Source organism: Numida meleagris, chromosome 3, assembly GCF_002078875.1.
Source record: "Numida meleagris isolate 19003 breed g44 Domestic line chromosome 3, NumMel1.0, whole genome shotgun sequence".
Lineage (NCBI taxonomy): Eukaryota > Metazoa > Chordata > Aves > Galliformes > Numididae > Numida > Numida meleagris.
Genome location: NC_034411.1, coordinates 22,596,724 through 22,611,965, shown reverse-complemented (window position 1 = coordinate 22,611,965; position 15,242 = coordinate 22,596,724). Strand labels below are relative to the sequence as shown.

The following is a 15,242-nucleotide window of genomic DNA, read 5'->3' as shown; positions in this document are numbered from 1 at the left end:
TTGGTTGGGTAGGTTTTTTTTTTTTCAGTGGGGAGATGAGAATGATAAAAGTGAATAGTAGAAACTCCAGTCAAAGAGTTGACATGGTGAGAAGGTGTGAGTGAGAGATCTGAATTTTCTGGAAGTTTGAATGAAGAAATTAATGCATCATTGCTGATTCTTGGAGTAACATTCTTCTTTTCCCACTCGGAACAAAGGTTCTGTATCTCTGGATCAATTAAATTCCTAATTTAATAATTAAATTCCTAATTTAATAAGCTAATTTATTCTTTATTCTAGAGAGAGTGCGTTTTTCTATTTCCATGTATTCTGTTATTTTACTAGTCAGAAATTCTCAGTCTAAAGAGTAACGTTTACAAGGAGTGAATAAGAATTTCCTGCATTTTGTTAACTTCAAAATTCCACTACTGTTTTCTGTTCTTGGAAAGTAAAGGAAGGATACAATGTTTAATTTTCTCCAAGAAGCTAACTATTATGTTACATGTTTTATTTTACCAATTGAAATAAATAGGGACCATGAAAGCTGCTTTTCATCTTATGCAATTATTTCTCCTGAATGATAAAGCAATGGAAACACAAAATTAAGAATTATTTTAATTTCAGACTGCTTCAAGTTTTTGTTACCTGTAGCATGTGTGAACTGATTGTATATTGAGTGATTGGATGGAACTGGTGTTATTGTCAGTGAGTTGTTCTTCTGGTTTCTAATGTGTTATTCTGAAAGTTATCTTCCCAAAAACATTGTTCAGTAGAATTCATAGAACTTCTTGTGTGTTTTGTAGGGTTGTGACTCTCAAATGAGCATGTCAGAAGTGTCCTGCAGTGAAAGTACCTCCTCTTGTCAGTCTCTGGTGCATGGCTCAGCTCCAGAAATCCTCATTGGCCTCCTTTATAATGCTACAACTGGAAGATTATCAGCAGAAGTGATAAAAGGCAGCCACTTCAAAAACTTGGCAGCAAACAGACCACCCAGTGAGTGAAAATCTTTTTTCATCCTAATGCTTCTGTACTGGTGGGGCTCTTGGTAGTAAGGACTTCAATGCTATCATTTAGTCTTGCCCAATCAAAATGAAATAGAGCAATCATCAACTAATCTGTTTCATGTTTTCTATTTCTAGTCAGTTGGGAAATAGCAAAAATCTAAAATTCAAAATATTAATTGTAAGTTGACAAGACTGCTTTAATTTTTCATGATGACTGACTAATAAATTACCTTTATCATACTGATTAATTGCTAAATTACTAATGCCTCACATCACAGGCCAAGAATAAAAAGTTAGTGTTTAAAGAGAAAGTACGTGCCAGCTGATATTAATATAAACACTATGAACAGTTACTGCTGTTCCTAGAGGGTTTGATACTGCAGCCTTTGATTGCCTATGTGCCTGCATATATGTGGTAGAAATGTATTTGTTTTAGGAATGTCAGTGAAGACAATGTAGAAGCAAATTGAGACCTTTGGCATATATACTGTGCAGAAGGAAGATTTATAATCAGCATTTGTTCAAAAATATGTTTGTCTGAAATATCTGTGAACTTTCTATACTTTTAAATTCAGCCAGATGGAATGTCACATGCAGAATATTTTTACTGTCTCTAATTCTTTGATAAAGCTTGAGAAAGCTCAGTAACGAACTTTAAAATTGTTCTTTAGATACCGAGTATGATTTACGTTAGTTGTAGCCAGATTTACCTACCTGTTCCTCTTGGTTTGGTCTTGAGGCTCAGGTTTTAGCTCATCTTTCTGTTTCCTAATCTTCAGATTTGTATGGCACTATTAGATTATCCAGCAGGCTGCCAACATTTTGTAAGTGGTTTTCACATCTCACTTTGCCTTCAGAGTTTAGGAAGTAAGCCAAACAACTTGAGGCTGATGCTGTCGTCTTTCTTTCTTGACCCATGTTTTATTCCAATCATTAATTACGTTTGGCTCAGCTGTATTCTGTTTTGCTCTCTGTGTATTTTCCATGAGGACTTAGCCAGCCTTCATTAACATTGCCAGAGAAGGAAGGCCAAAGATGAATCTCAAATACTTCTTTATAATTAGGTAGCTTCCCCCAGAATCAACTGTTTGGAGACAAAGCATAGAAATAGATGAGAAAAACCAAGAAGAGCCAAGGAATCTCTAGGGAGAGTTAAGTTTTCCATTTGGAATATGCAGATTAGTTGGGAGTGGAGAGACTGTACTTGTTTTGAAGACAGATATGCTAATTCCCTGGTAAGTTAAATCTCAAAGTGCGCTCTTGTGCTAACAGTTACGTACATGACTGGAGTAAAAACTTTTAGTTTTGGATTGCATAGAACATGACACGCAGCCCTGTAATAGCATATTCTGTCTTACCCTTTTTGGAGGAAAGATTTCTTGATGACAAAAGTTTCCAAGTAACTGCTCTTGCATTTTATCTTTTGTCATCCCCTCTGAAAGGTAGGAGGATGTTTTTATATTCATAATAAGTCTCCTTGTTTACACAAATGGGGGTTTGGAGTTTTATTTATAGAAAGCTGAAAGCTAATACACCTTTTAGGTCTGGTAAGACAATGCAGAATATTGTGGAATTCAGATTTCTCCTGTGGGTTGTTTTGTGCATCCCAACCAAGTGAAAACTCCTTGGAAATGCCTGGAACCAGGTGCATGTTTGTCATTCCCTAACTCCTTGCCAAGTGCATTGTGGCAATATACCAGCCTCTCTCATAATTTCCACAAAAGGCGCTTAGGGTTGGTGGTGAAGTGCTCTGACCTCTTTTTTTTCTTGAACCATCAGTGGTCTGGAATCTTTAGGAGTGCTACAAAGCACATGCTCAGGTCAGTTTTTGTTTAGGTTGTGAGAAACTGCGATAGGAAGGGTAGCAATTATTCTTTCCCACAAGTGATGCTTTTGATATTCTAGGGTTCATTAATTTGTTTAGTTTTTGTGAAATGCTTCTGCAGCAAGTAGTATTGAGTCCTACATTTCTGCTTCTTGGTAGTCTATAGTCTATACTCCTCTGCTGCATATTTCTTATGTTATTTAGTGTTTCATTTAGCAACTAGGTACAAGCAAATGGGCCAAATCCTGTAAGCAGTACAAGCATGTTAGAATGTGTCTTGGTTTCTCTTGTGACAGGGTATATTTTGTCTGAGAAAAGAAGAATGTTTCCTAGTATCTCCTACCTTATTTTTTTAAAAAACAAGGTAGGAGTTTTTGCACATTAAATGCATGTGCGTATATCCACACAAAATCCACAAACGTGAGTTTTAATAAGTGAGATCTGTACATTTTGTGTAGAGAGATCCATATATGATATTCAGATTTAAGCCTCCCTCAGCTTTTTCTAAACCTTAGATTAGAGTCATTCTTATGCCCAACTCCATCACAACTCAAGAAGTGAAATATTACAATCATGTAGCTGTAACTGTAACGTCTAAGGGCAGAAGAATCTTAGTTTTTAGTACAGTGATATTTTGTTTTATTGCTTTTCATGTAGTAAGTATAACCACTGTGTGCAGTTTTTCTAATATGCTGGAGTTTGCATGAAAAAGCGTAAGAGTTGATAAAATGGATAGTGTTCTTTACCCAGTCTTCTGTAACCTAATCATTTGCATGATTCTTTCTGTGTTCAGTGTGCTTTAGAACCCAGTAGCTATAACTGCTAAGACAACCCATTATACAAGCAGTGTAATTTTTTGCTAAAGATTACACAAAAACTGCACAAAAGTATCATTTCATGAAATTTTACCCAACAATCCTTTTGTTCAATCCTTTTTCTGATCTATGCTGCTAAAGTGTTGTGTTCCTCCAGTCCTGTGAATAGTGTTTCCTCTTAAATTTTAACCTTAGATCCTCTCTCACCCAGCTATTGACATCTGGTCATTATTTCTTTTACTGCTTTCCACCCCCTGTTGTCAGATGGACTGTTCTGTTGTCTAAAACACTTGATAGGTGGACAGGTTTATATAATCCGAGGTGAGTTCCTGTAGAAACTAATTGGATGTTGTCTTTTTCATGCAAAAGAAAACTTGCCAGCAGTAAAGCTATCCACAGCTGCCCATCATACTGGTTTATGAATGTGTATGCTTATTTCTTCTTGCACTCTCTCATTCGCAAGTTGTGTCTCTCTCTGATTATGGATGGTGGAATTTCAATGTACCCCTAAAGTGAAAGTGTGCAATGTGTTTCTTTTTAAAGAAACTTGAATCTTTTCACATTATTCAGTAACAGAACAGTTACAAAGAATGAAAAAGAAAGAAAAATCAGATTACTTAACACAGTTGTATATTTCTTAAAATCGGTTATAACTTCATGAATACATATCCTTCTGCAGGGGCATGACTTAGTGCTTCTAGTCATGTGAAAACAGAGCTTCAACAAAAAGAAGCATTTATACCCATATACTAGCATTCAATGTGTGCTAGCCATTTACTTGCATCACATTCCTAAATCTACTTCCTAAGAGCACTAAACAACTTACGTTTTATGCAAGCATATTGAATTATGTTAAATAAAAAAAGTGTATTATTTCATGAATCTAGGAATTAAAAGCTTATGTTGTGCAAAATTCCACCTTTGAATGCACTTTGCAAAGTTTTGGTCTCTAAAATGACTGAAATCAAAAAGCCCAAAGTGAGAACCGCATCCATGCAGAGATTATTCTTAAGCACTTAATTTTGGCTGTTGTGATATCATCACTGCATATCAACATGTGAGGTTTTTTTTTTGTTTTTTTTTTTTCCTCTTCACTAGTTGATTCAATTTTTGTTCATTGTTATTCTCAGAAAATTCAGTGGTGTGCTTTACAGTGTTGTGGCTAGTTTGAGCTTGCAAGTGTTAATGCAACTTAAGTTTGCTTAGAACAAACAGGGGGGCTGGATGGGAAGAAGGATTATGAGGTATACCTTTAATTTAAGCCATCTACATAGTACTGAAGCCTTTTAATTTGTTACTGTGTTTGTAATATTTTGCTTACATGTCATCTTTTTCATGTGTCTAGTCTAAGCTGTGTTCAGTCAGCCTGGTATACACCATATCCTTGAATCTTGTAAATATCTCATGATCAAAAACTTTTGTTCTAAGGTATCTTACATTCCAAATTATGATTTATTTTGTAGATACTTATGTTAAATTAACACTCCTGAACTCCATGGGGCAAGAGATGTCCAAATGCAAAACTTCAATCCGACGAGGACAGCCAAATCCAGTGTACAAAGAAACCTTCGTTTTCCAAGTGGCACTGTTTCAGCTTTCGGATGTAACGCTCATATTGTCTGTATATAATAAGCGCAGCATGAAACGAAAAGAGATGATAGGGTGGATATCCTTAGGTCTCAACAGCTCAGGAGAAGATGAACTCAATCACTGGACTGAAATGAAAGAATCTAAAGGACAGCAAGTATGTAGATGGCATACTTTACTAGAATCTTAATGAACAGTTCAAAGCGCAGTTGTGGTTTTAAGGGAATTTTGTCTTTCGAGGTGATGATCTTTTCAAGTCACAATCTGCAGATTTGTTGCAGAAGTGAAAAATGAAAATTGAGATCAACATTCCGTCTTAAAGAGTGCACAACATGCAAAGTGGTGGGATTTAATATATAATCTTCACTTAGTATCAAACACTTCCTTGGTGTCAGAGGAGCCTTGCTGTATGCAAATATGTTAGCAGCCCCTCCCCTATCCACCTGATGCTGTATTTGTTTGGATATGTTTTGTGTTTTTCAATTCAGTAATATTTATGTGAAGTTTTCCAAATTGGTGTAAGCTCCTTATTGTGTACTTTCTGTAGTGCTCTAATACTGTAGCTTCTGACCTGCCTGCATTCAGAAAAAGGGTCAATAATTTGCACTATGAGAAAAAGTTAATGATCTGTAAAGCAACAAACAAACAAACACCAATAACAAACAAACAGAAAAAAACACTGGAGAAGAACATTTAGTAATATGAATACACTATTACTTTACCCTGAGTTTCTTTCCAGGAGCTTAGTATAGTTAAATTTTCATTTTTGATATGCAGTTGGTTTGAAAAATACTAGCATTTGGGCATCAGGTGAACTTTGACATAAAATAAATGTTTCTTCAATATGTGACAGGAACAAGCTCTATATATGGCATAAATTGGGTTTTTCCCCGTTGCCTGTACTTATTCCTAATCCAAAGAGACCAGATCATTAGTTTGGTCCCTTCCAAATCTCCTTAGACAGGTTGTACTGTAAAACTATGTAACTTTCTGTTGAAAGCACCTCCTGTGTTCATGTATTCCAATGTAGGAAGCTCATAGAGCACGATTTTACTAAAATATTTTTGTGTTAAATAAATTGATATGAATTTCTTTAAAATGTCAGCAGTTAGAAGCTAGGTTGAAAGACTGAAGGAAGTGGCAGCAGCTGAACAACACAGAACGAATGAGAAATATTACAACTTCGGTTAAAGCTGACATCCATTTGAAACTCTTCTGAGTTTTAGGGACTACTTAGTGCTGTTTGTTGGAAGTATGGAGCAGATCAGGAGTTTTTACCTTTCTTCTTAGAGACAACAGCATTAGTGAGTTTTTGTGTTGTTTTTTTCTTTTTAGTGATTTGCCAGCAGTTGAATGAATGTTCATGCCCAAAATAGACATTTTCTTTGTTTATGTTCAGGTTGGGAGGCACACCTTTCTAACGACACAGTTGAGAAGCCACAGTATCAGAAGGAAGTTCTCCATCTGATAAACACTCCTGGCTTCCACTGAAATAAGGGAAATAACTGTACTTCTGAGACTCCAGTTTGTCCCAGATATTTTAATGTGAATCACACAGATTGTCTGACTGCTGAACCCAATTCAGATTAGTGAAATTGTCAATCACTGAGTAATTGTTGTTTTTAAAAGCTTCCCAATTCAAATACTCTAGTTGCCTGTAGTGATGTTTCATTTGCTTTTAATTGTTGCTGCTTGGAAAGCTAGCATATTTGTTTTTCTCATAAATGATGTTGATGTCTTACTAGTATGAAACGTCATGGACTGTTTTAGCACTTGGTAGGTAGAGTGACGTTTAGGATTTTGTTGAGAGAATGAGTGGTAGCCTAGAGCATTCTGATTAGGACAATTTTTTTTTTTTTTTTTTAAGTTGAATTTCTTTATAATACCTTTGAAGAATCCTGGCTTTAGGATATTCAGTCAAGTATAGTGAGATTGCAGACAGCAACTATTGTATAAGATATTTCATGTAGTTCTCAAATTCTCACACTAGTTAACAATTTCACTAGGGCCTTTTTAAGGATATTGTAATTCCACTTAGTTTATTTGGTGCCTTCTGATGGGTTTGTTTGCAGAGCAGATTTTCCGGTTTTAAAGATTTAAGATTTAAAGATTAGCAGGCCTTTTAAAAGTTATAAAAATATAAAATTTAAAAAATGTAAATTTAAAATTAAAAAAAAATTAAAAAATATATAAAATTTAAAAATTTTATATTGCACTGCTGCTTCATTTATGGAAGCTTTATTTACTACATAGAAATAATCCCAAAACTCTTTAACTAGGAAAGATCTTGCAGTGCTACAATACAGATTGTTTCTTCTAGTCCTTGTTGTTGCTCAGTCTGTAAAGTGCAGTGTTGAGTGTAGCATTTAATTAAAAAAAAAAAAAACATTAATTTTATATGCATAAGGAAATTGCTCAGATTTTTCCCAATCCTTTTATCTTTCCTACAATAGAAATCCTGACTTAGAAGCTCATCAAAAGCAATTTTTCAATGGACGTGGAAACATTTTCACTCATTCTGTTCGTCGATATTTGGATGCTTTTTCCTAAAGCTGAAATACGTCTCTTAATGATTGTCTCTTTGAACAGGCTTTGCTTTGTAAAATAATGTGCAGTATTTAACAGCAGGAACTGAAGAAGTTAATTCTAATGGAGGATGTATTAAATGTTGCCACTGAACAGATGAAGAAGCCAGTTTGGAAGGTGCAGCATATAACCTTTTACAGAATCCAAACTAAACTAGCTATGTCATGGCTTGGGTTTCTGTTTGTAGGTTGCATTGTTTCAGTTTTACATGTAATCAGTCAGATTTCTAAGACACTGAAACCTTAATTTAGACACAGCAGAGATTTATAATAATCTCTGTTGGACACATTTGGGAAGAGGAATCTCTTTCCAGATTATGTGACTCTTCCCATGGTATCTGGTTCCAGTTTGTGCTTCACAGAAGCAAGTTTGGCTAATTTGCATTTATTTTGTACAAAGGCTGGAGACTGTGTAAAGAATGGAAATGAATATTTAATTTTCAGGTGGTAGAATATTGATTTTCTGTGTAAAACCAGTCACAGCAATAATTGGATTCACCCTGGCATTTTTATGAATTAGTTACAGTATCAGTAGCTGTCACATTGTTCTTTCTTCATAGATCCCATTCTTATGCTTTGTTTGTCATTTTCTTCTTCTTGTTGCTTTAAGTGAACCAATACTTTCCCATCTGAAATCTGCCTTGGATGTATAGGACCCTGCATAGGGGTTTATTCTTAATACTGGTTTTTGTGCATTCAGCTAAGTCTGAAGCGTGGAAGAGAATTTCTAAAGAACAAAGTGTTCGAAACAAATAAGAAATGGGCATTTGTGTTTTTCTCAGACTTGTCTGTGTTCTTCATAGCTTTTTGTTGCTTATCTTTATTCAGAAGTACAACTGGTACTTGGAACAGTTTACCAAATTATTTAATTGCTTTTCTGTTTGTCAATATACTACATAGAGATGAAGTTTCTTGAATGGAATCTGTTTCCTGCCAGCAAAAGTTTAACTGTAGAATAGTGAAGTTCTTACAGGCTCTATTCCTGAAAATATTCCATCCTTTCTGCATATAATCTAATTACTTCTAGTGTTTAGAACATTTCAAATAGATCATCTTAAAGGTAAACTCTTCTTAAAGATAATAAAAATGGGAAATTTGGGTTAGTTCCTTTCACAATCTGTGGTATGGGCAAGATTGCAATCTGTGCAGAAGTGTGCAATCACTGTTCAGGAGGATGAGAGAGGATTTGCAGCCCCTGTAGGACATTGCTGTCACCCACATATTTGGAGACATGGAGTAAGCAGAGCCATGCTTTCACTCCCCACTCAGGGGGTAGCACTGATGAGATTCAAAGGTTGGTATCTGTGGTGCTGCATCATGCTCGGGGCTTCAGGGGCAGCCATGCTGTAACCAGACATCAAGTCTGGCAGCAAAGGCAGAAGCCAGGCAAGATATAGGTTCTGCTACTGGGGAAATGTGATATAATTTTTCAATCCAATTATATTTAATATCCTCTATTCTAATTAATAATTAGAATACAAAATAAGGTGAGCCCTTGGGGTTAATGTATTTGCTGTTACTGGAGCGGAAGGTTATTTACTAATGGAAGGAATACTCAAGCTGAAAACTATTTGGTATTTTTATTGGCATTTCTCTAGGAAATATTTTTACCTGTAAATTCTTGCAAGTGTTCTGATGGCAAATGCGGTGCTTTACTTTTTTCAGAGTTTTGAAGCAATGTTGTATAAAATTTGTTTGCATTACTGATTTATTCTCTTTACTCCCCAATGACTTGCTCTGGCTCCCAGCACCTTGAGAAGCTATCTGTGGCAGTCAGTGGTGCTTAGAAGTCGAGGGCACCCTGCACTCTTACCATAACGTAATGGTGCAAAATCCTGTGACCTGTTGAACTGTCTAAGATTTCTGAAATGTGAATCATCAGTTCTAATATGATGAAGCAGAAGACAAAAACTTTTTTTTTCATGAAGACTTTTTAATGTATGAATTGAGTACAGGTTGCTCTTAACATGTATGAATTCTAACAAAAAGTCTATGGTAAAATAAGAGAATCCTGTTTGAGGGGAAGCCTTTTGGCCTGAGCTGTTCCAGCTTGAAACTAACAGCACAATGCTTTTTCATTTAATCCAGAGTTGTGCTGAGCCCTTACTCATCACACTTTTCTGTAGGAAAAAAGTGCTGTCTTGTCTAAAGCAGGCTTTAATATTACAGCTTGTCAGTTGCAAGGCAGATTGACTTCATCCTTAAGCTGAATTCTCAGTAGCAATTCAACATTCATTTAATTCTCTCACAGATGTGCATGCATACCTGCCATTAATGTCAATGAGAGGAACCCATGGGCATCAACAGGAGAGAAGACCTGACCCTGAAAAGTGTTACATGTGGTAGGATCAGTAGATTAGAGAAGTGATACAGCATGGCACCTGCAGCACAGGCAGATGAGATTCCAATGATGAATAGATGTAAGAAAAACAAATATCAAGTACCACCACAAATTCATTATTTAATCCTTTACATATCTCTAATCTTTGTTTCGTATTTTCCTATGAATATATAGAATATCTTAAAAACTTAATATTGAAAATGTTAAAGCAGTCACCAAACATCTTGATTGCTTGCACTGGAATATTCAGCAAAGTTTATTGTTAGAACAAGCCGTCAAGAATTTTCTATTTTGTTGGTCTACTTAATGAGTAGCCAGATCTTGCAGTTTATCACAGCTGGGTTTCAGACTACTTTGTTCTGGTAGTAATTTTGTGAGGGGAAAGTCACAGGAGCATTTGTTTCAGTGAAATGATGCCTGGTGAAGAGATGTTATCTGAGAGTGAGAGCATTAAAATAAGAAATGGCTTCACACAGTGGTAGACTCCCAGTTCCACTCCTGGAACCTCGTGGTCCTTGGAGGGCCCTTCTCATAGAAGGCGTCATGTGCGTTGTAGGAATCTATACATGCAAAGCTGCACATGCTGCTCTTTGTGGGAACCTTAGGGCTTCTAACCTAGAGTATTTTAGAGAGGAAAGAAGAGTAGGTGAGTGTTTATGTGCAGGGTGAGTACAAACTGGCCTACAGTGATGTGGATTAGTTTAGCCTTAAGAACTTACCACTGCCCCTCCGTAAGTTCAAGCAGGGTTTCTTCCTTTCTGCAGACTATGCAGAAATCTTAAGCACTTAATGTATTTGTTTGTGTTATGCCTACCTGAATATGGCACAACTGTTCTAATGTTAGCAAGCTTAGTGCATATTTAACATGGTGTAACTGAACTAATAAGTTGGTCTGATATTTGCTGGACCACATTTTGCTGTGCAGGGTTTTGCTTGAGTAATATAGAATAAAAGTGTAGGGAGGAATAGGCCAGGGTTTAGGAAAGTGGATAGCATTGCTGCTTTAGGGATGAAGACCAAGAAACAGCTATGCCCAGAAAATGGGCTGTTGTTCACTTCTTGAAAGCATCTGCTGATAGACTGGTACAAGGCCTCCAAAAGCTGCCTGTCTCTGAGGGTAATGCTCAGGAGAGCAGAAGCAGTAATACCATACTACTGAAGGAATACCTTGTGGACATTCAGGGATGTAATTGATGTCATCCTCCTTCTCTTATATCTGAGGATGGGAGTCTTGCCCATTGTATCACGTTAGTTCCTTTGCTGCATTCTGCAAATCCTATGGGCAGTCACTGCATGCCTGGGGTTTAAAGTGGATCGCTTTATAACTTTTGATTCATTTTCAAAGCATGATTTTGAATTTTCAGGATTAACCAGAAGCATTATCGTAGCTTTAAGATATAAGGTAATTTCTTGGCCATAATGCAAGCAAGGGGCAGGGCTTTGAACAAGTTTTGATAGGAAATTTTGCAAATGGCTTATTGTGACATTTTAAGAAAATTTCTAAGCAGTTGAATGTATTAGGGAATATTTACAAAAAAAAAAAAAAAGAAATAGAGCAATGACCTTTTTTTACTACACAGCTAATTTGCTGTCCTTTCCAGTAAACCACAAGGTTCATTAGTGCTCCATACTGTTTTGTTTATGATGATAACTGTTTTTAATGTGATTTTCCTGACAAAGTGTAATTAGTGAAACCTTTTATTCAATTTTTCCCTTTCTTTGCTTTTTTTAAGGAGAAATTTCTCCTTCTATAGTATATATACTTTCTTACAGAGCTTTCTTACCTATTTTTCTATAAGATGATTTAACAATCTGAAATTAAATGCTCTATGAGCAAGCTGTATCACTGTTACACAATCTAAAGTGCTAATATAATGACTAAGGGCCTGAACCTACTGCCTTTCACTCAGGTTTTGGTTTAACCACACTTCTTTCATGTTGTGTAGTACCTTTCCCCATAAACAGCTCCATCTATCTCTCTGGAGTGACTCAGAGAAAGGTACTATTAACATGAGTAACGGTGGTAAAACTGAGCCTCCTCTCCACTCTTAGCGGGACATCGGTCATGAGTAAAGGCTGCTGGCTCTGTCCCAAAAGCATAGTTATAGATTATAGTTCCCTTGATCTTCAGTAATTTTGAACGTGTTTTCTGGTGACTATAAGCTAATAACTGATCGTAGTGAATACAAATATTGAATTGTGCTGTTATCAGCAAGGTTATTAAAGTGTGCTTCACATTTTAATTCATTCTCTCATTGGGATTTAAGGAATTGGGTTTGTGAAGCATTATATTTCGTAGCGATAGCACACATTCACCACCTTTTTAATGTGTATGAACTAAACGGTATGTAGCATTTTCTTGCATACTTTTATACTGCCTGTATGCCACCGATGCACTCGGTGCCTTGTTTCTTTTGTATAAGACCAATCTGTAGAGAAACTAATGTATCATGTGTAAGCAATGTCACTGCAACTCAAGAGATGTCTTAACCTGATTATCCCTGGTACAGGTGGTTTCCAATAGCAGTACAGTTTGACACAATGCATTTCGTTGAGATTTTGGCTTTCCTCTTTCCTCCCTCATCCCTCCTTTCCAGAAACCTCCTCACATGACTGTTCGTTCCCAACTGATTCCTGTGTCTGATGTAAGTCACATGGTGTTAACCAAAGAACCAAGTCTGTTTCTAATTCTTCGGACAAACAATGTTTGGACTCGCTGTTATTTAAGGCAGAAATGACATAATAGATCTTTTTGAACAAATATAAAATCAGCTTCTGTAAATGTGACTCACAGCTGAGAATTCAAGATACCTCTTTTCTGACTGGTTGTGCATTATTGTATCGGTAGCAATGTGCTTGATTTCTATTTTTTTGTGTATTTTAATCAAAACCACATCACAAAAATATAAGTCAGCGCTGTCAAATTAGCTTGTTTTACCCATTTTATGCGTAGATCTGAAGTGTGCAATTTTGAGAACAGATTCAGGTTTTGTGTCTGATGTCCTGATGTTGTACAGTAACTGTCTAGCATATACTGGTCATACAGAAACAGACTCATGCTGCATTATATGTACATTTCCTACCGGTTTCCTCTTCATTGGATAATTTATGTAAGATAACACGGTTTTCAATTAATGTTTCAACTTGAATTTCCTTAAAATTCAGTGCATGTATAGCCTTAAACATTTAAGACACCAAGCACAGTTTTAAAGGGAAGAGGTTATATTTGCAAGTCCTGTTTAGCACAGAAATGGGAGAATTATTTTTATATGTCAATCAAAGATCATAGAAAATGGATATTATGCAGTCGTGTTACCAACCATGCTCCTAATTATATGCTTTTATAAAAAGCATTTCGGCTGAACTTTTTAGACATGAAACATCAGTGCTCATTTTGCTTCTTGAATTTGCTGATTTTGTTGTTGTGCTTTCATTTCTGTACAAAATCTTGGAGTCTGTGTTTTCTCTCTGCTTTCAGGATTCTTGAGCTTCTTTTCCTATTCTGTGTTTTTAAGTTGAATAAGCAGTAATTACAATTCTTTTTTTTTTTTTAATTTATTTTGACAGTAACATAGAGTGAATGACTGTTTTCAACTGTTTACGTAACTTATTAAATTCTTAGCAGTTTGTTTGAAACTGTCATTATAACCCAGATGAAGATATTCTTTTCATGGCATCTCAGTCCACAGCAGGTGAAAATGGAGTTCTGGCAGTGAGTATGTGGATCTGCATATTGGGTGTCAAATAGTGAATCCCCAGAAGGATTTATAATTATGTGTCACACTGCATCTACAGCATTTCCAGTCGCGTGATGTCAGATACTTCTTGTTTTGTTTTCTTTATTATTAACTAGCAAAGAACCTACTTTTATCATTTTGTGCTAGTGTATATTAAACTTGAGGGTTTCCAGCGTGCGAGATTAGTTAGTGTTGTCTGCATTCTTTCTGTTAAAAAAAAAAAAAAAAAAAACAACAACAACAAAGCTGGTCTTTCAATGTATGCATTCCATTACTATTCTGATTTTGGGAAGAGGCAAAATGCCACCAGCCATTTGTAGTTGTATTTACCTGTACAGCACAGGTAACTTTAATTCCGTGTTGGTTTGATGAAAATATGCTATAGTATACTTTCAGACTGTGGATCTGTCACATTAAAACAGTCATTTTACATACCTGAAGCTTTGCAGCTGCCATCTTCAGTTGTTTGCTCTCTCTGTTTGTATTGGTTACTCTGTGAAATGTATTTCTGTCAGTTTTGGGGCAGGAATGATATCCTTTGGTTAATTCAAAATATTTTCTGTGCGTGGAATCAGCTTTTTGCATGTGGACTTAATTGCTGGAAAGTATTTGAAAAAAGGAAAAAAATACTTTTAAAACTCGTTGTTGTCACTTTCCTTTGGAGTTCATTAGATCTTAAACAAACGTAATAGACTTCATTTTTTAGGAGATACTTTGTCAACTATTTGAACTGCTGTCTGCATTAGAAGAAAAACTTAAATTTTGGCTCTGTTTCCAAATTTCCTAAGTTTCCACAATTCCTTTCCATTTATCACAGACTCTGTTAGTGTCATGAATCTTCTACTTGGAAAATTTTAAATTAACCGGTGTGATAATGTTCTGACAAATATGATGTGTATACTGGCAAATAAAGACACGCTCAGGTTATAATTATCATTGACTTTGGAAATTGGCTTTACACAGTTCTCTTCTGGGTTATATATGATTCTGTGTACTTCTTTGTCCCACATGTATTTCTCAGGAACAGTCAGATCTACCATACTTAACTTCCACGTTCTGTGGAATAAGTAGGCTGAAATACTGGAAGTCAAACATATAGAAGCACTTTCCATAAGTAACTGTTATCATGTCATTGTGACCCAGCTGAGATCTTCTATACTATCCCCTAATTTAATGTGTATGTATCTGTTAGAAAAAAAAGCTTTCTGGGCTCTCATGGCAGTTCTGCTTTACAATGTGCCTGGATATATATATATATTAATATGCATTAGCAGACATCCCTATCCTAAAAATAGGAAGACTTGGGATAAAGAGTTTCTGTTGTTTCTTCCCATGTCTGCAGATGAAAGGAGCATAGCCCAGTGAATCA

The 15,242-nt window shown here is 35.9% G+C and overlaps 1 protein-coding gene across 3 annotated transcripts in view; it reads left to right on the top strand.

Annotated features, from left to right (window-relative positions):
* SYT14 (synaptotagmin 14) overlaps positions 1-14,806 on the top strand; it is an 83,267-nt gene extending 68,461 nt beyond the window's left edge. For all 3 annotated transcript variants that reach the window (XM_021392267.1, XM_021392266.1, XM_021392265.1), the window contains 2 exons: positions 783-972; positions 5,087-14,806. In XM_021392267.1, coding sequence (XP_021247942.1) covers positions 783-972; positions 5,087-5,400 — 504 coding nt within the window. In that variant the 3' untranslated portion in view covers positions 5,401-14,806. The remainder of the gene's footprint in view (positions 1-782; positions 973-5,086) is intronic.